Consider the following 23,258-nt stretch of genomic DNA (forward strand, 5'->3'; position numbering starts at 1 on the left):
TCAGGCTGCCGCTGGGCAATGGAGACAAGGCTCCCAATTCCCTGCATATCACTCTGCTGCTGGGGGACAGGACCAACTGTCTCTGCCCCTTGTAACTCAGCCTGCTGCTGGGGAATGGAGACTGGGCTCCCAATTCCCTGCAATTCACTCTGCTGCTGGGGGACAGGACCAACTGTCTCTGCCCCCCTGTAACTCAGCCTGCCGCTGGGGAATGGAGACTGGGCTCCCAATTCCCTGCAATTCACTCTGCTCCTGGGGGGACAGGACCAACTGTCTCTGCCCCCTGTAACTCAGCCTGCCGCTGGGGAATGGAGACTGGGCTCCCAATTCCCTGCAGGACCGGTGGAGAGACCTCGGTCCCATCTCTACCGGCCACCTGGGGTCCTTCCCAGTAAATCTCCACAACATCTTCCCAGCTGAATGTGTCTGGACCTGGGTCTGTCACCTTGCTGTCCTGCTGAGCCTTCCCAATGGAGTGGAAGAGATCTCGGTAGTCCTGCTCCAGTTCCCACTCCAGGGTTGCTAGGTGAGCCAGGTCTTGTTCTACCTCACGGGGGTCATCCCAATCATGCCTAGCCTCCCTCTCGTAGAAAATGTCCCGAAGTCTGGTCTGCGCAGGGCTCCCGAAGTCAGGTTCTGCAAAGGATTCCCATAACAAGCCAGGACCATCAAACTCCTCTCCCTCTGGCTTGTCTTGCTCGGCTGTCCAGGGTTTATACTGTGCCATATACCACCAGAGCGCCTGGTAGGCATCCTCCAGCCATAGCTCCTGCCATACCCGGTGCTCTAGTTTCTTCACCCATTCCTCCAGGGGCTGCTCTCCCAGGAAGGGCATCCACAGGGCCAATTGCTTCTGCAACCGCTGCTCTTCACTGGGGAGACTCTCACCCCACTGGTATTGTACATTATCCAGGGCCTGGTACCAGATGCCTTTCCTTACTGCATCCCGGCCATCCAGGTCCTCCTCCTCGTATAACACTGCTGGTTCCATTCTGTTGCTTTTAGGGTCGCTGTACTGGGACATGTGTTGCCCCCAACTTGTAAATCCACGGAATGATGTCTCCTGTAGCTGTCCTTCTGGCTGTGGGAACGATCCTGCCGCTGCCACCACTTGTAACGGATCGCTTTGCACACAAGGGGTTAAACCGCCGTTTAGTAGATCTTCCCTTCCAGAGACACAGGCACAGCTACTGCAGAGAACACCAAGCTCCCGAACTGGAACCTCAGGAATAGCTGCTAGCAGACGAACAGGACAGCATACAGTAAATCCCCCCCCAAAGACGAGACAAGGCATCGTGTTGGGGTTGAAGCAGTGAACAACCCGGCCTTCGTTTCCCTGCAGGGGAAAATCCAGTGTTTCAACATGGGGCCATAGTCTAAAGGCAGCAGGTGGGCAGCCAGGCTCCTCCAATGCACAGTGGCGAGATTGGTCTCGTCACAACAACATCATACACAGATCCTAAACAACTCCTCTCATCTACACCACACACATAACACACAGACCCTAAACAACTCCTCTCATCTACACCATACACAACATCACACACAGATCCTAAACAACTCCTCTCATCTACACCATACACAACATCACACACAGATCCTAAACAACTCCTCTCATTTATGCCACACACAACATCACACACAGATCCTAAACATCTCCTCTCATTTACACCATACACAACATCACACACAGACCCTTAACAACTCCTCTCATCTACACCATACACAGCTACACACACAGACCCTTAACAACTCCTCTCATCTACACCATACACATCACACACAGATCCTTAACAACTCCTCACACCTAAATAATACACAACCACACACAAAAAAACCTAAACTCCTCCTCTACACAATACATACACACTTATTTTCACCTCCTTTAGTGGCCCCTAATATTAATATTCTTAAATGTCCTAAATAACATCACAAATAATTTATGAGACTCAGCTGTATATGAATAAGGAAATGGACCCTAAATAATTATATAGTAGCTTCCTTATTTCTCAGACCTCTTACCTGACTCTCTCTTGTGCAGGGTGCATTCTGGGGCCTTATTGGAGGCCTGTTCCTGGGGTTGTGCCGCATGATTCCTGAGTTTGCCTTTGGGTCTGGAACCTGTTCTGCGCCCAGCTCATGTCCCAGAGTCATTTGTGGAGTGCATTACCTCTACTTTGCTATAATCCTCTTCCTGTGCTCTGGAGCCATTGTCTTGTGCATCTCATACTGCACCCCACCTATTCCTGACAGCCAGGTAAGAAACAAACAGAAAAGGATAGATGTTGTAATGTACCTTCTGTATGTGACAGAAATATGTCCCTCTCTAGCATTCCCTCATTTTGAAGAGCTTTTCTGACCTACTCGTGGATGCAATGGTCCTCCTCTGTATATTAAGTAACTCCAGTGTTCTTCCTTTATACTAGGGAGCTTCAGTGCTACCCCTTTATATCGAGATCTACTGTATTCCACTACCTATATTAATGTGCTCCAGGGGTCATACATTGTTACTCACAATATCCAGTGTTCTTTATACAAGAGAACTCCAGTGGTCCTTCTCTTATAGTAAAGTGCTCCAATGATCCTCCTCATATACTAAAGAGCTCCAGAAGTCCTGGTGGTCCTTCTCCTATACTAAAAAGTATCAGTGGTCCTCCTTTCATATAAATGGGCTCCAGTGGTCCTCCTCTGGTACCAAAGAGCACAGTGGTCCTCCTTTTGTACCAAAGAATGCCAGGATTTTTTCTCTTGTACCAAAGAGCGCCAGTGGTGGCCCTCTTGTACCACAAAAAAACAACTGTGAGCCTTATACTATAGGTTTGTTTCTTTCATCAGATGGAGCGAGTCATCACATATGGGAATTCCCCTCCTTACCACTAGGCAAAAGACACCCCAACATACCAGATCATACCCTTCCACTTCCCCTGAATTCTGAGTCATTTGTATTGCCTCCTTGATCTGTTTTATCCCAATTTGAAGCCAGTTTCCTTGTTTGTAGTCCAGCTGTAAGGACCTTTCAAACAGGAAACCTTTAACTTAAGCAGATAATGTCTTTTAACAGCAATTTAGTCTGGAAGGCATTACAGAAACACAAGCCTTATCACAGGGTGCACAAATATGTCGGGGAATCTAAACCAAATGCAGGCAGCAAACCAAGGAGTTAGAAGCAAATGCAAGCAGTAAGCCCTACAGTCTGAAGCAAATGCAGGCAGTAAGCCCTACAGTCTGAAGCAAATGCAGGCAGTAAGCCCTACAGTCTGAAGCAAATGCAGGCAGTGAGCCCTACAGTCTGAAGCAAATGCAGACAGTGAGCCCTACAGTCTGAAGCAAATGCAGACAGTGAGCCCTACAGTCTGAAGCAAATGCAGACAGTGAGCCCTACAGTCTGAAGCAAATGCAGACAGTGAGCCCTACAGTCTGAAGCAAATGCAGACAGTGAGCCCTACAGTCTGAAGCAAATGCAGACAGTGAGCCCTACAGTCTGAAGCAAATGCAGACAGTAAGCCCTACAGTCTGAAGCAAATGCAGGCAATAAGATAGGGAACCTGAAACAAATGCAGGCAGTAAGATAGGGAACCTGAAGCAAATGCAGGCAGTAAGCTGGGGAACCTGAAGCAAATGCAGGCAATAAGATAGGGAACCTGAAACAAATGCATGCAGTAAGCTGGGGAACCTGAAGCAAATGCAGGCAGTAAGCTGGGAAACCTGAAGCAAATGCAGGCAGTAAGCCCTACAGTCTGAAGCAAATGCAGGCAGTAAGCCCTACAGTCTGAAGCAAATGCAGGCAGTAAGCCCTACAGTCTGAAGCAAATGCAGGCAGTAAGCCCTACAGTCTGAAGCAAATGCAGGCAGTAAGCCCTACAGTCTGAAGCAAATGCAGACAGTGAGCCCTACAGTCTGAAGCAAATGCAGACAGTGAGCCCTACAGTCTGAAGCAAATGCAGACAGTGAGCCCTACAGTCTGAAGCAAATGCAGACAGTGAGCCCTACAGTCTGAAGCAAATGCAGACAGTGAGCCCTACAGTCTGAAGCAAATGCAGACAGTGAGCCCTACAGTCTGAAGCAAATGCAGACAGTGAGCCCTACAGTCTGAAGCAAATGCAGACAGTAAGCCCTACAGTCTGAAGCAAATGCAGGCAATAAGATAGGGAACCTGAAACAAATGCAGGCAGTAAGATAGGGAACCTGAAGCAAATGCAGGCAGTAAGCTGGGGAACCTGAAGCAAATGCAGGCAATAAGATAGGGAACCTGAAACAAATGCATGCAGTAAGCTGGGGAACCTGAAGCAAATGCAGGCAGTAAGCTGGGAAACCTGAAGCAAATGCAGGCAGTAAGCTGGGGAACCTGAAGCAAATGCAGGCAGTAAGCTGGGGAACCTGAAGCAAATGCAGGCAGTAAGCTGGGGAACCTGAAGCAAATGCAGGCAGTAAGCTGGGGAACCTGAAGCAAATGCAGGCAATAAGCCAAGGAATCTTAAACAAATGCAGGCAGTAAGCCAAGGAATCTGAAACAAATGCAGGCAGTAAGCTGGGGAACCGGAAGGAAATGCAGGCAGTAAGCTAGGAAACCTGAAGCAAATGCAGGCAATAAGATAGGGAACCTGAAACAAATGCAGGCAGTAAGCAGGGGAACCAGAAGCAAATGCAGGCAGTAAGCCCTACAGTCTGAAGCAAATGCAGACAGTGAGCCCTACAGTCTGAAGCAAATGCAGGCAGTAAGCTGGGAAACCTGAAGCAAATGCAGGCAGTAAGCTGGGGAACCTGAAACAAATGCAGGCAGTAAGCTGGGGAACCTGAAGCAAATGCAGGCAGTAAGCTGGGAAACCTGAAGCAAATGCAGGCAGTAAGCTGGGGAACCTGAAACAAATGCAGGCAGTAAGCTGGGGAACCTGAAGCAAATGCAGGCAGTAAGCTGGGGAACCTGAAGCAAATGCAGGCAATAAGATAGGGAACCTGAAACAAATGCAGGCAGTAAGCTGGGGAACCTGAAGCAAATGCAGGCAATAAGCCAAGGAATCTGAAACAAATGCAGGCAGTAAACTGGGGAACCTGAAGCAAATGCAGGCAGTAAGCTGGGGAACCTGAAGCAAATGCAGGCAGTAAGCTGGGGAACCTGAAGCAAATGCAGGCAATAAGCTATGGAATCTTAAACAAATGCAGGCAATAAGCTGGGGAACCTGAAGAAAATGCAGGCAATAAGCCAAGGAATCTTAAACAAATGCAGGCAGTAAGCTGGGGAACCTGAAGCAAATGCAGGCAATAAGATATGGGAACCTGAAACAAATGCAGGCAGTAAGCTGGGAAACCTGAAGCAAATGCAGGCAGTAAGCTGGGGAACCTGAAGCAAATGCAGGCAGTAAGCTGGGGAACCTGAAGCAAATGCAGGCAGTAAGCTGGGGAACCTGAAGCAAATGCAGGCAGTAAGCTGGGGAACCTGAAGCAAATGCAGGCAATAAGCCAAGGAATCTTAAACAAATGCAGGCAGTAAGCCAAGGAATCTGAAACAAATGCAGGCAGTAAGCTGGGGAACCGGAAGGAAATGCAGGCAGTAAGCTAGGAAACCTGAAGCAAATGCAGGCAATAAGATGGGGAACCGGAAGGAAATGCAGGCAGTAAGCTAGGAAACCTGAAGCAAATGCAGGCAATAAGATAGGGAACCTGAAACAAATGCAGGCAATAAGCTGGGGAACCTGAAGCAAATGCAGGCAGTAAGCCCTACAGTCTGAAGCAAATGCAGACAGTGAGCCCTACAGTCTGAAGCAAATGCAGGCAGTAAGCTGGGAAACCTGAAGCAAATGCAGGCAATAAGCCAAGGAACCTGAAACAAATGCATGCAGTAAGCTGGGGAACCTGAAGCAAATGCAGGCAGTAAGCCCTACAGTCTGAAGCAAATGCAGACAGTGAGCCCTACAGTCTGAAGCAAATGCAGGCAGTAAGCTGGGAAACCTGAAGCAAATGCAGGCAGTAAGCTGGGGAACCTGAAACAAATGCAGGCAGTAAGCTGGGGAACCTGAAGCAAATGCAGGCAGTAAGCTGGGAAACCTGAAGCAAATGCAGGCAGTAAGCTGGGGAACCTGAAACAAATGCAGGCAGTAAGCTGGGGAACCTGAAGCAAATGCAGGCAGTAAGCTGGGGAACCTGAAGCAAATGCAGGCAATAAGATAGGGAACCTGAAACAAATGCAGGCAGTAAGCTGGGGAACCTGAAGCAAATGCAGGCAATAAGCCAAGGAATCTGAAACAAATGCAGGCAGTAAACTGGGGAACCTGAAGCAAATGCAGGCAGTAAGCTGGGGAACCTGAAGCAAATGCAGGCAGTAAGCTGGGGAACCTGAAGCAAATGCAGGCAATAAGCTATGGAATCTTAAACAAATGCAGGCAATAAGCTGGGGAACCTGAAGAAAATGCAGGCAATAAGCCAAGGAATCTTAAACAAATGCAGGCAGTAAGCTGGGGAACCTGAAGCAAATGCAGGCAATAAGATATGGGAACCTGAAACAAATGCAGGCAGTAAGCTGGGAAACCTGAAGCAAATGCAGGCAGTAAGCTGGGGAACCTGAAGCAAATGCAGGCAGTAAGCTGGGGAACCTGAAGCAAATGCAGGCAGTAAGCTGGGGAACCTGAAGCAAATGCAGGCAGTAAGCTGGGGAACCTGAAGCAAATGCAGGCAATAAGCCAAGGAATCTTAAACAAATGCAGGCAGTAAGCCAAGGAATCTGAAACAAATGCAGGCAGTAAGCTGGGGAACCGGAAGGAAATGCAGGCAGTAAGCTAGGAAACCTGAAGCAAATGCAGGCAATAAGATGGGGAACCGGAAGGAAATGCAGGCAGTAAGCTAGGAAACCTGAAGCAAATGCAGGCAATAAGATAGGGAACCTGAAACAAATGCAGGCAATAAGCTGGGGAACCTGAAGCAAATGCAGGCAGTAAGCCCTACAGTCTGAAGCAAATGCAGACAGTGAGCCCTACAGTCTGAAGCAAATGCAGGCAGTAAGCTGGGAAACCTGAAGCAAATGCAGGCAATAAGCCAAGGAACCTGAAACAAATGCATGCAGTAAGCTGGGGAACCTGAAGCAAATGCAGGCAGTAAGCTGGGGAACCTGAAGCAAATGCAGGCAATAAGCCAAGGAACCTGAAACAAATGCATGCAGTAAGCTGGGGAACCTGAAACAAATGCAGGCAGTAAGCTGGGGAACCTGAAGCAAATGCAGGCAGTAAGCTGGGGAACCTGAAGCAAATGCAGGCAATAAGATAGGGAACCTGAAACAAATGCAGGCAGTAAGCTGGGGAACCTGAAGCAAATGCAGGCAATAAGCCAAGGAATCTGAAACAAATGCAGGCAGTAAGCTGGGGAACCTGAAGCAAATGCAGGCAGTAAGCTGGGGAACCTGAAGCAAATGCAGGCAGTAAGCTGGGGAACCTGAAGCAAATGCAGGCAATAAGCCAAGGAATCTTAAACAAATGCAGGCAATAAGCTGGGGAACCTGAAGCAAATGCAGGCAATAAGCCAAGGAATCTTAAACAAATGCAGGCAGTAAGCTGGGGAACCTGAAGCAAATGCAGGCAATAAGCCAAGGAATCTTAAACAAATGCAGGCAGTAAGCCAAGGAATCTGAAACAAATGCAGGCAGTAAGCTGGGGAACCGGAAGGAAATGCAGGCAGTAAGCTGGGGAACCGGAAGGAAATGCAGGCAGTAAGCTAGGAAACCTGAAGCAACTGTAGGCAGTAAGCCAAGGAATCTTAAACAAATGCAGGCAGTAAGCTGGGGAACCGGAAGCAAATGCAGGCAGTAAGCCAAGGAATCTTAAACAAATGCAGGCAGTAAGCTGGGGAACCAGAAGGAAATGCAGGCAGTAAGCTGGGGAACCTGAAGCAACTGTAGGCAGTAAACTGGAGAACCTGAACCAAATGCAGGCAGTAAGCTAGGAAACCTGAAGCAACTGTAGGCAGTAACCCGGGGGAACCTGAGGCAAATGAAGGCAATAAGACAAGGAATCTAAAACAAATGCAGGTGTCTTAAAATAAAACGTCTACCATAGGCATGTGTATACTACGTCACTTCCGGTGACGTATAGTCAGCTGGTGGAGGTTTGTAGCGCTCACTGCACATGCGCTAGAGGCACAAACTCCTTACAACAGCTGATGAGAATTCGATCAATTATGTGACACGCACACGTTACTAATCATTGAACATTGGTGGAGTTATGTGTCTGCCTGTCAGGGGAGTGGATGCAGGATATGATGTTGAGCATAATGACACTACGAGTGTATAGTAAAACAGCATTGTAAACTATGCATTTGTATTGTAGACGTTTTCATTTAAGACACCGGAGCTCTATTTTATGCTTTGATCTCTGTAATGTGCGTCAGTACAGAACCTGGGTATGGATTGGGATGGGTGTGAGAGAGAGGCCGAATCAGTGATATTAATGTTTTCCAGCTGTCTTTTAAGGGTCCAGCCCTTTAGGGAGAAGGAGAAGTCCGGTGTCTTAAATGAAAACGTCTTCAATACAAATGCATAGTTTACAATGCTGTTGTTTTACTATACACTCGTAGTGTCATTATGCTCAACATCATATCCTGCATCCACTCTCCTGACAGGCAGACACATAACTCCACCAATGTACCCAAACTCCCTTAACCAAACATGGAATAGCTACTCAATGTTCAGCTATCACCCTAGCTGGTTCAATGATTAGTAACGTACGCATGCCACATAATGTATCGTATTCTCATCAATTCAGCTCAGCTGTTGTTAGGAGATTGTGCCTCTAGCGCAGGCGCAGTGAGCGCAACAAACCTCCACCAGCTGAGAAACGTCACCGGAAGTGATGAGGTATACACATTCCTACGGGTAGACACATTACTTTAGAACACAGGCAGTAAGCTGGGGAACCTGAAGCAAATGCAGGCAGGAAGCTGGGGAACCTGAAGCAAATGCAGGCAGGAAGCTGGGGAACCTGAAGCAAATGCAGGCAGTAATTCTGGGAAACTGAAACAAATGCAGGCAGTAATTCTGGGAAACTGAAGCAAATGTAGGCAGTAAGCCAGGGAATCTGAAGCAAGTGCGGGCAGTAATGCTGGTAATCTGAAGCAAATGCAGGCAGTAAGCAAGGGAATCTGAAGCAAGTGCAGGTAGTAAGCTGGGGAATCTGAAGCAAGTGCAGGCAGAAAGCTGGGGAATCTGAAGCAAGTGCAGGCAGAAAGCTGGGGAACCTGAAGCAAGTGCAGGCAGAAAGCTGGGGAACCTGAAGCAAGTGCAGGCAGTAAGCCAGGGAACCGGAAGCAAATGCAGGCAGTAAGCCAGGGAACCGGAAGCAAATGCAGGCAGTAATCTGGGGAATCTGAAGCAAGTGCAGGCAGTAAGATGGGGAACCTGAAGCAAGTGCAGGCAGTAAGCCAGGGAACCGGAAGCAAGTGCAGGCAGTAAGATGGGGAACCTGAAGCAAGTGCTGGTAGTAAGCTGGGGAACCTGAAGCAAATGAAGCAGAAAGCTGGGGAACCTGAAGCAAGTGCAGGCAGTAAGCCAGGGAACCGGAAGCAAGTGCAGGCAGTAAGCTGGGGAATCTGAAGCAAGTGCAGGCAGTAAGATGGGGAACCTGAAGCAAGTGCAGGTAGTAAGCTGGGGAACCTGAAGCAAGTGCAGGTAGTAAGCTGGGGAATCTGAAGCAAGTGCAGGCAGAAAGCTGGGGAACCTGAAGCAAATGCAGGCAGAAAGCTGGGGAACCTGAAGCAAGTGCAGGCAGTAAGCCAGGGAACCGGAAGCAAATGCAGGCAGTAAGCTGGGGAATCTGAAGCAAGTGCAGGCAGTAAGCCGGTGGAACCTGAAGCAAGTGCGGGCAGTAAGCTGGGGAATCTGAAGCAAATGCAGGCAGTAAGCCAGGGAACCGGAAGCAAATGCAGGCAGTAATTCTTGGAATCTGAAGCAAATGCAGGCAGTAAGACAGGGAACCGGAAGCAAATGCAGACAGTAAGCTGGGGAATCTGAAGCAAGTGCAGGCAGTAATCTGGGGAACCTGAATCAAATGCAGGCAGTAAGACAGGGAACCGGAAGCAAATGCAGGCAGTAAGCTGGGGAATCTGAAGCAAGTGCAGGCAGTAAGCTGGGGAATCTGAAGCAAGTGCAGGCAGTAATCTGGGGAACCTGAATCAAGTGCAGGCAGTAAGTTGGGGAACTTGAAGCAAGTGCAGGTAGTAAGCTGGGGAATCTGAAGCAAGTGCAGGTAGTAAGCTGGGAAATCTGAAGCAAGTGCGGGCAGTAATCTGGGGAACCTAAAGGTAAATGTAGGCAGAAAGCTGGGGAACCTGAAGCAAATGCAGGTAGTAAGCTGGGGAACCTGAAGCAAGTGCAGGTAGTAAGATGGGAAATCTGAAGCAAGTGCGGGCAGTAATCTGGGGAACCTGAAGGTAAATGTAGGCAGAAAGCTGGGGAACCTGAAGCAAGTGCAGGCAGTAAGCTGGAGAACCTGAAGCAAGTGCAGGTAGTAAGCTGGGGAACCTGAAGCAAGTGCAGGTAGTAAGCTGGGGAACCTGAAGCAAATGCAGGCAGAAAGCTGGGGAACCTGAAGCAAATGCAGTCAGAAACCTGGGGAACCTGAAGCAAGTGCAGGCAGTAAGCCAGGGGAACCTGAAGAAAATGCAGGATGTAAGCTGGGTGAACCTGAAGAAAATGCAGGCAGTAAGCCAGGGAACCTGAAGCAAATGCAGGCAGTAACCTGGGGAACCTGAAGCAAGTGCAGGCAGTAAGCCAGGGGAACCTGAAGCAAATGCAGGCAGTAACCTGGGGAACCTGAAGCAAATGCAGGCAGTAACCTGGGGAACCTGAAGCAAGTGCAGGCAGTAAGCCAGGGGAACCTGAAGCAAGTGCAGGCAGTAAGCCAGGGGAACCTGAAGAAAATGCAGGATGTAAGCTGGGTGAACCTGAAGAAAATGCAGGCAGTAAGCCAGGGAACCTGAAGCAAGTGCTGGCAGTAAGCCGGGAGAACCTGAAGCAAATGCAGGCAGTAAGATTACCCACAATCCTCCAAACAAAAGTCCTTAAGAAAGCCTTATTGTAAATCTCAGGTAGGCAGAGAATTAAAAAGAGCATTGTTTAAATGATGATGGTCCAGTCTTGGTATTCTCTGCTGGAGTGTGTGTCAGTAGCACTTGAGGAGATACGTGGAGCAAGAGATTATAGCCTTCCACACTGCAGAAAGAAAACATGATGGCAGGTCGGGATAGTGCATGTAGGCTTCTTGGGATTGTGCACATTGGGTTTTTCTTTCATAAAGGTGGTGAGTCCACAATCTATTACTCCTGGGAATTACTCTCACTGCCACTAGGAGGAAGCAAATATTCCCAAACCCCAAGAGCTCTATATAACCCCTCCCACCTCTATGGTAGTTAGTCTTATCTTTGCCTCTGCTGGAGGAGGTTGAAGAATGAAGATGATTTCTTCGTTGAGAGGGGTTTTCTCAGACTAAGTTGAGGCCCATTTTGCATCAGAGTACAGTGCTTGTCAGAGGCAAGTTTAAGGAGTTCAGGGACAGTAGGTGTCTCATTTTTTCTTTTTCATTGACATTTAAGTCACTATCCTCCCATAGATATCACAGGGACTTGACTTTTGCCTCTTCCTGTTGGGTGTACAGAATACTCCTATATTATGGCCTCTACTAAAATGTTTTCACTACAGGTCTGGTTTCCTGCTAATCTTTATAGTGGGAGAGTGTTTTAGATAAGTAACATTTGTTTTCTATTTAACACTCTGTGAACCATTATATGGCAGTCATATATACACATATAACCTGGTAGTTCTTTTAATCCTTCTGCAAGGTTTAATAAAATGTATCCTATTTCAGTTGCTAATATTGAGCTTACAAAGTCTGTTTCTAAGGTAGATGGTGTCATTTCTACTTTGGGTAAATGTGCTACTAACCCTTTAGAGGACAACACTTACTTTAAACACTGTTTGGACAATAAATTGGAGTCCTTTCATACAAGGGCCTATTTGCAGGCTGGTTGTCTTTTCAGGCCAGCCATAGCTATTGCTGATGTTTCTGTTACTGCTTCCATTTGGTTGGATAGTGTTTTTTATCAGATTTCTGATGATTCTGACAGTGAAGATTTTTTAAACCTTTTGGGTTTGCTTAAATGTGCTAATTCCTTTATTGATGCTGCTATATTGGATATCATTAGGATTAATGCTAAGAGTATGTTTTTGTCTGTTTTTTTCCAGACAGGTCTTATGGTTAAAATTGTGGTCTGCTGACACGGTTTCTATATCTAGGCTTTTGTATTTCTTTTCAGGGAAATAAAGTGTTTGGGGCTGAGTTATAATCCATTATTTCCACTGTTTCTAGTGGTAAGGGAGCCTTTATTCCCCAGGATAAGAAAACTAAAGGTAAATTTAAAGTTTCTAACTGGTTTCTGTCATTTCGTCAGAATCAGGAACAAAAATCTGATTCCTTATCAGCTAAGCCTAATCAGGCCAAAAAGTCCACCCCTGCTTCTTAATCTGCATGAAAGTGCAGCCCCAATCCAGAGGCTCTGGTAGGGGGCAGATTGAGTCTCTTTCAGGAGACATGGTTGCGGACTGTCTCAGATTCTTAGGCTCTGAATATAGTTTCTGAAGGTTATCAGATAGGTTTTAGGGCAAGCCCCCCAAAGGGGAAGTTTCTATTGTCAAATGTCCTGAAAAGTCCTTTAAAAGCTCAGGCTTTTCTTCAATCAGTTATGAATCTGGAATCCATGGGAGTGATAGCTCCTGTTCCTTTGTCGGAACAGGGGAGGGGAACCTTCAGACCAAGTTTGGATCTAAAGGCTCTGAACAAATTTGTCAGAGTCCCAACTTTCATTGTGGAGACTATTTGGTCTATTCTTCCTTTTGTTCAGCAAGGACAATTTATGTCCACAGTAGATTTAAAATGATGCTTTTTACCTCCATGTTCCAATTCACAAAGATCACTATCAGCTTCTGAGATTTGCTTTCCTAGACAAGCATTTTCAGATTGTTGCTCTACATTTTAGTCTGTGAAAATTCTTGAAGCTGTAGCCAAAGGTTCTGGGGACTCTTTTGTCTGTCATCAGAGCTCAGTGAATAGCTGTGTTTCCTTACCTGGACGATGTATTGGTTCAAGCTCCATCTTTACATTTAGCAGAATTTCACACCAGCAAACTGTAATTTTTCTGGGTTACCAGATAGATTCAGTTTTCATGAAGCTTTCTCAAAGGTCAAAGAAGGTTGAAGTTGGTTTCAGCCTGTCAGAATCTTTAGTCTCTTCCTTTTCCCTCAGTTGATCTTTGTCTGCAGGTTCTGGGTCTCATGATCGCAGCATCAGATGGTATTCCGTTTGCTCGTCTTCATCTGAGACCTCTTCAGCTTTGTATGCTACATCAGTGGTGCTGGGATCATACTCTGTTATCCCAGAGAATTTCCCTAGATTTCAGAACAAGACAGCCCTGTCCTGGTGACTGAATCACCAGCTTATATTGCGGGGGGGTTCTTTTGCTCATCCTACTTGGTTTGTGATCATTACAGATGCAAGTCTTTCAGGATGGGGAGCAGTATGCCTCTGATGGCACAATGAGTTCGGGCTCCTTGGGAGGCGAGGTTGCCAATAAACATTCTAGAACTCCGATCTATTTACAGAGCTCTTCAAACTTGACCTTTGTTGAAAGAAGAATTTTTTCTCTGTTTTCAGTCAGCAATGTCACAGGGAATCTTTGCCTCATCCTAGTGGCAGGGGGAGTAATTCCCAGGAGTAATGGATCATGTACTCTCACCACCATGAAAGAAATTAATTTATCAGGTAAGCATAAATTAATTTCTTTCATGTAATTGGCAAGAGTCCATGAGCTAGTGACGTATGGGATATACAATCCTACCAGGAGGGGCAAAGTTTCCCAAACCTCAAAATGCCTATAAATACACCCCTCACCACACCCACAATTCAGTTTTTACAAACTTTGCCTCCTATGGAGGTGGTGAAGTAAGTTTGTGCTTGTTTTTTTATGATTTCTTCTATGATAAGTGCTCCTAAGCATTTTGAAGCCCAGTTCCTCTCAGAGTATTATTATCATTTATTTGTAAAGCGCCGCCAAATTCCGTAGCGCTGGTTATCAGAGGGATGTGAAGGGAATATCGCCTATTGATTTTATGGTTTTCCTCGCGGGAAATCTTTTCAAAGGTTCTGTTATCGGTCGTAGGGATTCATCTCCTACCTCCCTTTTGAGATCAAAGATATACTCTCATATACCATTACCTCTACTGATACTTTTTCAGTACTGGGTTGGCTATCTGCTATATGTGGATGGGTGTCTTTCAGTAAGTATGTTTTTCTTATTTAAGACACTCTCAGCTATGGTTTGATGCTTTATGTATTAATATAAAGTTTTAAATATATGTATTTTACTTATATTTGCCATGAGTCAGGCCTATGTATATTTACTTTTGCAGGCTGTCAGTTTCAGTTTGGGAAGCATGTTTAGGAAGTTATTTGTCTTATCTAGGGTATAATCCTTTTTTTCAAATTGACTGTTTTTTCCTTTTAATTTCGCTGGGAAAATTAGGCTCGCGAGGGCGCAAAATGATGTTATTTATTGCGTCATTTTTGGTGTGAGAATTTTTTATGAGCGAAAGTACGTCTTTGATGATGCAAGTTCATAATTTCCGGCGTATTAGTTGACGCCAGGGTTCCTTGCACAAGGTTGTGTCTGTGATGATGCAAGTTGCGTCATTTCCGGATGTTGTTGGCGCCAAAAATATGTTCAACTTTCTTTTGCGTCGTGCGTCATACTTGGCGCCAAAAAAACAGAATTTATGTTTACCTGATAAATTACTTTCTCCAACGGTGTGTCCGGTCCACGGCGTCATCCTTACTTGTGGGATATTCTCTTCCCCAACAGGAAATGGCAAAGAGCCCAGCAAAGCTGGTCACATGATCCCTCCTAGGCTCCGCCTACCCCAGTCATTCGACCGACGTTAAGGAGGAATATTTGCATAGGAGAAATCATATGGTACCGTGGTGACTGTAGTTAAAGAAAATAAAATATCAGACCTGATTAAAAAAACCAGGGCGGGCCGTGGACCGGACACACCGTTGGAGAAAGTAATTTATCAGGTAAACATAAATTCTGTTTTCTCCAACATAGGTGTGTCCGGTCCACGGCGTCATCCTTACTTGTGGGAACCAATACCAAAGCTTTAGGACACGGATGAAGGGAGGGAGCAAATCAGGTCACCTAAATGGAAGGCACCACGGCTTGCAAAACCTTTCTCCCAAAAATAGCCTCAGAAGAAGCAAAAGTATCAAACTTGTAAAATTTGGTAAAAGTGTGCAGTGAAGACCAAGTCGCTGCCCTACATATCTGATCAACAGAAGCCTCGTTCTTGAAGGCCCATGTGGAAGCCACAGCCCTAGTGGAATGAGCTGTGATTCTTTCGGGAGGCTGCCGTCCGGCAGTCTCGTAAGCCAATCTGATGATGCTTTTAATCCAAAAAGAGAGAGAGGTAGAAGTTGCTTTAAATTTTAAACTGAACACACTTTATTACTGCAATTGCGAAAAAACATGAAGGAATTGTTCAAAATTCACCAAATTTTCACCACAGTGTCTTAAAGCCTTAAAAGTATTGCACACCAAATTTGGAAGCTTTAACCCTTAAAATAACGGAACCAGAGCCGTTTTAAAACTTTAACCCCTTTACAGTCCCTGGTATCTGCTTTGCTGAGACCCAACCAAACCCAAAGGGGAATACGATACCAAATGACGCCTTCAGAAAGTCTTTCTAAGTATCAGAGCTCCTCTCACATGCGACTGCATGCCATGCCTCTCAAAAACAAGTGCGCCACACCGGCGCGAAAATGAGGCTCTGCTTATGCTTTGGGAAAGCCCCTAAGAAATAAGGCGTCTAATACAGTGCCTGCCGATATTATTATATCAAAATACCCAGATAAAATGATTCCTCAAGGCTAAATATGTGTTAATAATGAATCGATTTAGCCCAGAAAAGTCTACAGTCTTAATAAGCCCTTGTGAAGCCCTTATTTACGATCGTAATAAACATGGCTTACCGGATCCCATAGGGAAAATGACAGCTTCCAGCATTACATCGTCTTGTTAGAATGTGTCATACCTCAAGCAGCAAGAGACTGCACACTGTTCCCCCAACTGAAGTTAATTGCTCTCAACAGTCCTGTGTGGAACAGCCATGGATTTTAGTTACGGTTGCTAAAATCATTTTCCTCATACAAACAGAAATCTTCATCTCTTTTCTGTTTCTGAGTAAATAGTACATACCAGCACTATTTCAAAATAACAAACTCTTGATTGAATAATAAAAACTACAGTTAAACACTAAAAAACTCTAAGCCATCTCCGTGGAGATGTTGCCTGTACAACGGCAAAGAGAATGACTGGGGTAGGCGGAGCCTAGGAGGGATCATGTGACCAGCTTTGCTGGGCTCTTTGCCATTTCCTGTTGGGGAAGAGAATATCCCACAAGTAAGGATGACGCCGTGGACCGGACACACCTATGTTGGAGAAATGTAGTTTATTTTTTCACCCCACTTCCTATATGCCTCTTGCCTTCTATATGCTCAGAGGGCTATGCTGTTTGCATTTTTTCCCATTCATGAAACTTTCATTTAAGGAAATTGTAAATATTGCTTTAATGTTGTTTTTTCTTTTACATTTTGCAAGATGTCTCAATCTGATCCTGTCTCAGAAGCAACTATTGAAACCCTGCTGCCTGATCACAGATACACTTAGCTTTGGTAGAACTGTTATAAATTAGCTGAGATTATATCTCCAGCTGTAGTATGTAACAGTTGTCATGATAAGCATTTGCACACAGAAAACGGGTCCATCAGTACTAGTACAGTTTATGTTGTTCCTTCAACATCTAATGTACATGATATCCCTGTTGATATGAAAAATTATATTTCTGATGTGATACAGAAGGCTTTGTCTGCTATTCCGCCTGCTAATAAACATAAAAGGTTTTTTAAAACTTCTCATAAATTTGATGAAATTTCTAATGACCGACAACATACTGAAATATCCTTCTCTGATGAGGATCTCTCTGATTCAGAAGATCCTACCTCAGACATTGACACAGATAAATCTACTTATCTTTTCAAGATTGAGTATATTCGTTCCTTGTTAAAAGAAGTGTTGGTTACTTTGGATATTTAGGAGTCTAGTCCTCTTGATATCAAAACTAGTAAACGTTTAAATTCTGTTTATAAACCTCCTGTGGTTACTCCAGAGGTTTTTCCAGTTCCTGATTGTTAGAAATGGGGTTTCCAGTTGGCAGTCGGTTTGCACCCTGTCCAAGTTGGGACCCTCACTCTAGTTAGGATAAGGGAGATACCCGCTCAGATAACCCCTGCTCACCCCCTTGGTAGCTTGTCACGAGCAGCAGGCTTATCTCAGAAGCAATGTGTAAAGCATTTGCACATAACACACAGTAACACAATGAAAACACTACAAAAGGGCACCACACCAGTTTTAGAAAAAAATAGCGAATATTTAACTATTTAAAACAAGACCAAATACGATAAAAATCCAGCATACAGTAATAAAAATATGAATGCTGCAAGATGTATTCAAAAACACAGTTCCTTGCAGTCGATAGCTCCACCTGGGGCTATCACATCGTCGTGATACACAAAACCAAAAGTTCAGGCCGGCCGCGGCGTCGTGGGCCAGCTACAGTGTCGGGAAGACCCGCAAACCGTACCTTGGATTTGCAGGGCGTCGTGATCCTTGCGGTGAGCTCCGGAGAGCGGAGTCGCTTCCGGAGTCAGTGCAGGAGTCGTCGAGCCCTTGGCGTTCACACGCGTTGCGGATCGAACTCCGGGCTGATGAAGTCAGGTGCGCTGGCGTCGGAGCTTTGGTGTGAAGTGGGACGATGCGACGTGCGGTGCCCACAGGTTACGGTGCAGGCAGCGGCTCTGTGACGGCATCCAGTGGCGTCGGTGAGACCAGGGCTGCGGTGTGAAGCGGGGCGGTGCGACGTGCAGTGTCCACAGGTCACAGTGCAGGCAGGGATGCCTGGTGACGACACTGGAGTCAATGGTGCTGGCGTCGGTGGGCCGGAGCTGCGGCGCGGGACGGGAGGGTGCTTCGTGTACCTCACGAGCGGTGTCCACAGGCCACAGTGCAGGCAGCGACGCCGGTGTCAGCAGGAGCGGCGGCGTCGGGGATCCCCAGGCTGCGGTGTGAGCAGGCGATGCCGGAGTGTGGCGCCCGCAGGTCGTGGTGCGAGCAGGGGCTCGGTGAAGTCGTCAGATGACGGCGTTGGTGAGACCAGGGTCGCGGTGCGGCGTCGACAGGTCACGGTGCAGGCCAGCGGCGTCGGTGGTGGCGTCGCAGTGATTTCTCCTCTTTAACAGCACAAAACACACAGTTCCCAGTGCTGCAGGTCGAGGAAACTGAAGTTTTTGGTGTCCCTGAGACTTCCAACAGGAGGCAAGCTCTAGTCCAAGCCCTTGGAGAACTTTCTCAAGCAGGACACACAGCAAAGTCTACCCTTTGCACTCTTTTCAGGCAGAAGCAGCAACTGCAGGCCAGTCCAGCAAAGCAACACAGCAAAGGGACAGTACCCCTTCTCCATCTCTTCAGCTCTTCTCCTTGCAGAGGTTCCTCGTGAGTCCAGCAAGATCCTAGAAAGATTCCAGAAAGATTCTAAAGTCTGTAGTTTTGGGTGCTCTTCTTATACCCATTTTGGCCTTTGAAGTAGGTTTACTTCAAAGAAGATTGTCACTTGCTTGTGAAATCCTGCCTTGCCCAGGCAAGGCCTCAGGCACACACCAGGGGGTTGGAGTCTGCATTGTGTGAGGGCAGGCACAGTCCTTTCAGGTGTGAATGACCACTCCCTCCTAGCAGAGATGGCTCATCAGGAAAAGCGGGCTACATCCCAGCTCCCTTTGTGTCACTGTCTAGTGAGAGGTGCAAACAGCCCAACTGTCAAACTGACCCAGACAGGGAATCCACAAACAAGGCTGAGTCACAGAATGGTTAAAGCAAGAAAATGCTCACTTTCTAAAAGTGGCATTTTCAAACACACAATCTTAAAACCAACTTTACTAAAAGATGTATTTTTAAATTGTGAGCTCAGGGACCCCAAACTCCACCTGTCCATCTGCTCTCAAAGGGAATCTACGCTTAAATAATTTATAAAGGTAGCCCCCATGTTAACCTATGAGAGAGATATGTCTTGCAACAGTGAAAAACGAATTTGGCAGTATTTCACTGTTTAGACACATAAACCATATTACTATATGTCCTACCTTAACCATACACTGCACCCTGCCCATGGGGCTACCTAGGGGTGTCTTACATGTAAGACAAGGGAAGGTTTAGGCCTGGCAAGTGGGTACACTTGCCAAGTCGAATTGGCAGTTGAAAACTGCACATACAGGCACTGCGGTGGTAGGTCTGAGACATGATTACAGGGCTACTTATGTGGGTGGCACAACCAGTGCTGCAGGCCCACTAGTAGCATTTGATTTACAGGCCCTGGGCACCTCTAGTGCACTTTACTAGGGACTTAACAGTAAATCATATATGCCAATCATGGATAAACCAATCAACAGTACAATTTACCTAGGGGGCACTTGCACTTTAGCACTGATTAGCAGTGGTAAAGTGCGCAGAGACAATAAACCAGCAAAAACAGAGTCCAAAACCAGGAGGTCAGAAGGCAAAAAGACAGGGGAGACACACCAAAAAGCTGCCAGGTCTAACACATGTCCCCTCCAGCTGAGAGTAGGGGGAACTACCCAACCCTTTGGGAGTCCTCCTCACTAAGGCGGAAGAACCTGGACAGACCATCAGCATTGGCTTGTTCTGTACCAGGGCGGTGTTCCACCGTAACGTCCATCCCCTGTAGGGAAATGGACCACGTCAACAGTTTTGGGTTCTCACCCCTCATCTGCATTAATCATCTGAGGGGCCTGTGGTTGGTCTGAACCCGGAAGTGAGACCCAAACAAGTAGGGTCTTAGCTTCTTCAGTGCCCAGACCACAGCAATAGCTTCCCTTTCAATTGCACTCCACCTTTGTTCCCTGGGGAGTAGTCTCCTGCTAAGGAAGACTACAGGCTTGTCTAGGCCCTCTTTGTTTAGCTGTGAAAGTACTGCTCCCACACCATGCTCAGAATCATCTGTCTGTACCACAAACTCCTTGGAGAAGTCAGGGGCCAGTAGCACGGGGTCCGTGCACATGGCTTCCTTTAGAGTGTCAAACGCGGTCTGGCACGCCTCAGTCCAGATCACCTGTCTGGGCTGCTTCTTAGAAGTCAGCTCTGTTAAAGGGGCAACAATGGAGCCATATCCCTTGACAAATCTACTATAGTACCCTATACTAACACACCAAATGAACAGTGGCACTACTCGGGCTTTTCCTCTGGTAATATATATGTGTGTGCATAGGAAGGTCTATGTTAATCAACCTATAACTGTTAGGAGGAAATGGTGCTTGTGCATAAATATTAATCCAAACACAAAGGAAACTGGATATAAAGAATACCAAGGTTCCCAAAGTATGCACTTCTAGCACTCTGGGCCCTGAACTAGAGGGCGGAATACCCCAACAGGATTGATAAAATATAACCTTTATTATAGAAATTAAAAAAACCAAAATATGTTATTACACGTACAATTTAAAATACACTCCAGTACCAAGATCAGTGTAGTAAATATTAGGTAAGATCACTGAAAGTTATAATTAGGCCTGTATAATATCACAGTGATGAGTGATCTAAAATGTGACCAGTAATACTCGCTAGTTTATGTTTATTCAGTAGCTTGCTGCAAACAAGCCAGGACAAAATATGTAGTCAGGGTAAATAATGATCTGAAAACCAGTATCAATGTGATAAGCTTGAATAATTAATTCTCAGGCTCAAGATTGTAAATGATATGTATATATCTGTTAGAGTGGTTACTAAATGATATTGGTGAGTCCAATGTAACTTTGGTTAATATACATATTAATAGTGAGCTGAACAGTATGTTAAGTCAGTTTATATTTATGCCTGTATCTGAGCATCTATTGAATCAGAAGGTATTAAGTATGCCAATATTGTATCAATGCTCACGTGCTATTTGACAGCAATAATCACGCTGTCAGTTTAAAACTGCTCTTTTATGAATAGGGACAAAGGATTGTGTTAGCTCATAGCAGTCACATTAATTATTAATAAAGCATATTCTATGGTACGGCTGTTAATTAGACACCCAGAATACTGTGTATAATTAAATAACGCAGGAATGAATAGTTTATGATACAATATATGTGACTATGGTTAACAGTATTTATTTGATCACGATATTTATTTACTATTCATTCAAGGATTGTATCCATTTATTGAAAAGAGTCTAAATTCAACCTTGACTGTGTGTACAGTAATTAGATTCGTTAATCTATCTAGCTAGTGCCACGAAAATCACGAGGTTTACTTAAACGAACATTCAAACAATTATTACCATTATTTGGCATATATATTCATTTCTAGCCTCAGTTATAGGATTGAGTTGAGTTTGGCGTAACACGAGCCGTATTCGATTAGTGTCTAGCAGCTTATTAGTACAGCTAATATTACAAGTATAGAAAATATTTACAGATTTACTAGGTTCTTATAACTTGGCTAATAAAGAAATTGTGGTAGTACTATAGACTAAGTCTGGCACAACCCAGGTTAACAGTAAAATTACTGATATTTAGTGAGTTCTTCCCTACTTCCATTAATATAAGGGTATAATACTCATATGGTCAATAGCTGGTTAATTCTATCACAGTTATAGCTTCACAGTTTGTACTATCTAACATAACCCAAGTAGTGTGTAAGTAGGTATCGCTCACTTTACGGCGCTATACGCCGTCTGGTATTCAATATCTGTAATTATTGAAATAAATCTGGCACAACCCAGACTCAAAGTTGATTTAGTAATAATATGTTCGATAGCACTGCTTATATTGTTGGTACACTTTAAACTATGTCTGGCACAACCCAGATTGAATTTCTAATTAATCGTTCATAAAGAATCAGTGTGACAAGTGCTGCAGATCTCCCGCAGTTTAGCACTCATTCAGTCATTCTTTCATTCATTTGACATACTTGTTGATATATATAAGAACTATGTTAACGGTTAGGCTAAGTCTGGCACAACCCAGGCTGTATATTCTTTAATGTTACCAGTTAAATACTGTAATTAGTGATCCAAAATGAATCAATACAGCAAGTGCTGTGCTTCACAGGCTGTTCAACATTCATACATAAGTTCTACAGTTAGTCAAACAATACTATTGAATGAATTCTGTTAGTAGTTCAGTTAGTTAGGCACAAACTAAGCTATGTTAGAGTTAGATGCTAGAATGGCAGCTCGGTGTAGCTATACAGATCATTGTTACAATGTGAACCATGTTCACTCATCTGAAAAGACCCTGACAGTCTAGTGATTGCGTTAGTATTAGAAGTGCTCCTAGCGGCACATAGATACAGGGTACTGGGCAATTAAGATAAACACAAAAGATAGAGTGTGAACTCGTTCAACACTCTCCCCTGACGCGTTTCACCCTTTGATAAAGCCCTATCGGGCGAAACGCGTCAGGGGAGAGTGTTGAACGAGTTCACACTCTATCTTTTGTGTTTATCTTAATTGCCCAGTACCCTGTATCTATGTGCCGCTAGGAGCACTTATAATACTAACGCAATCACTAGACTGTCAGGGTCTTTTCAGATGAGTGAACATGGTTCACATTGTAACAATGATCTGTATAGCTACACCGAGCTGCCATTCTAGCATCTAACTTTAACATAGCTTAGTTTGTGCCTAACTAACTGAACTACTAACAGAATTCATTCAATAGTATTGTTTGACTAACTGTAGAACTTATGTATGAATGTTGAACAGCCTGTGAAGCACAGCACTTGCTGTATTGATTCATTTTGGATCACTAATTACAGTATTTAACTGGTAACATTAAAGAATATACAGCCTGGGTTGTGCCAGACTTAGCCTAACCGTTAACATAGTTCTTATATATATCAACAAGTATGTCAAATGAATGAAAGAATGACTGAATGAGTGCTAAACTGCGGGAGATCTGCAGCACTTGTCACACTGATTCTTTGTGAACGATTAATTAGAAATTCAATCTGGGTTGTGCCAGACATCGTTTAAATTGTACCAACAATATAAGCAGTGCTATCGAATATATTATTACTAAATCAACTTTCAGTCTGGGTTGTGCCAGATGTATTTCAATAAT

General features: G+C 45.2%; 1 protein-coding gene across 1 annotated transcript in view; it reads left to right on the top strand.

Moving 5' to 3' along the window:
• SLC5A2 (solute carrier family 5 member 2) overlaps window positions 1-23,258 on the top strand; it is a 520,185-nt gene that overhangs the window by 476,185 nt on the left and 20,742 nt on the right. Inside the window, exon 9 of the mRNA XM_053694827.1 lies at window positions 2,042-2,257. Within this exon, the coding sequence (XP_053550802.1) occupies window positions 2,042-2,257 (216 nt within the window). The remainder of the gene's footprint in view (window positions 1-2,041; window positions 2,258-23,258) is intronic.

Source organism: Bombina bombina, chromosome 11, assembly GCF_027579735.1.
Source record: "Bombina bombina isolate aBomBom1 chromosome 11, aBomBom1.pri, whole genome shotgun sequence".
NCBI classification, from domain to species: Eukaryota; Metazoa; Chordata; class Amphibia; order Anura; family Bombinatoridae; genus Bombina; species Bombina bombina.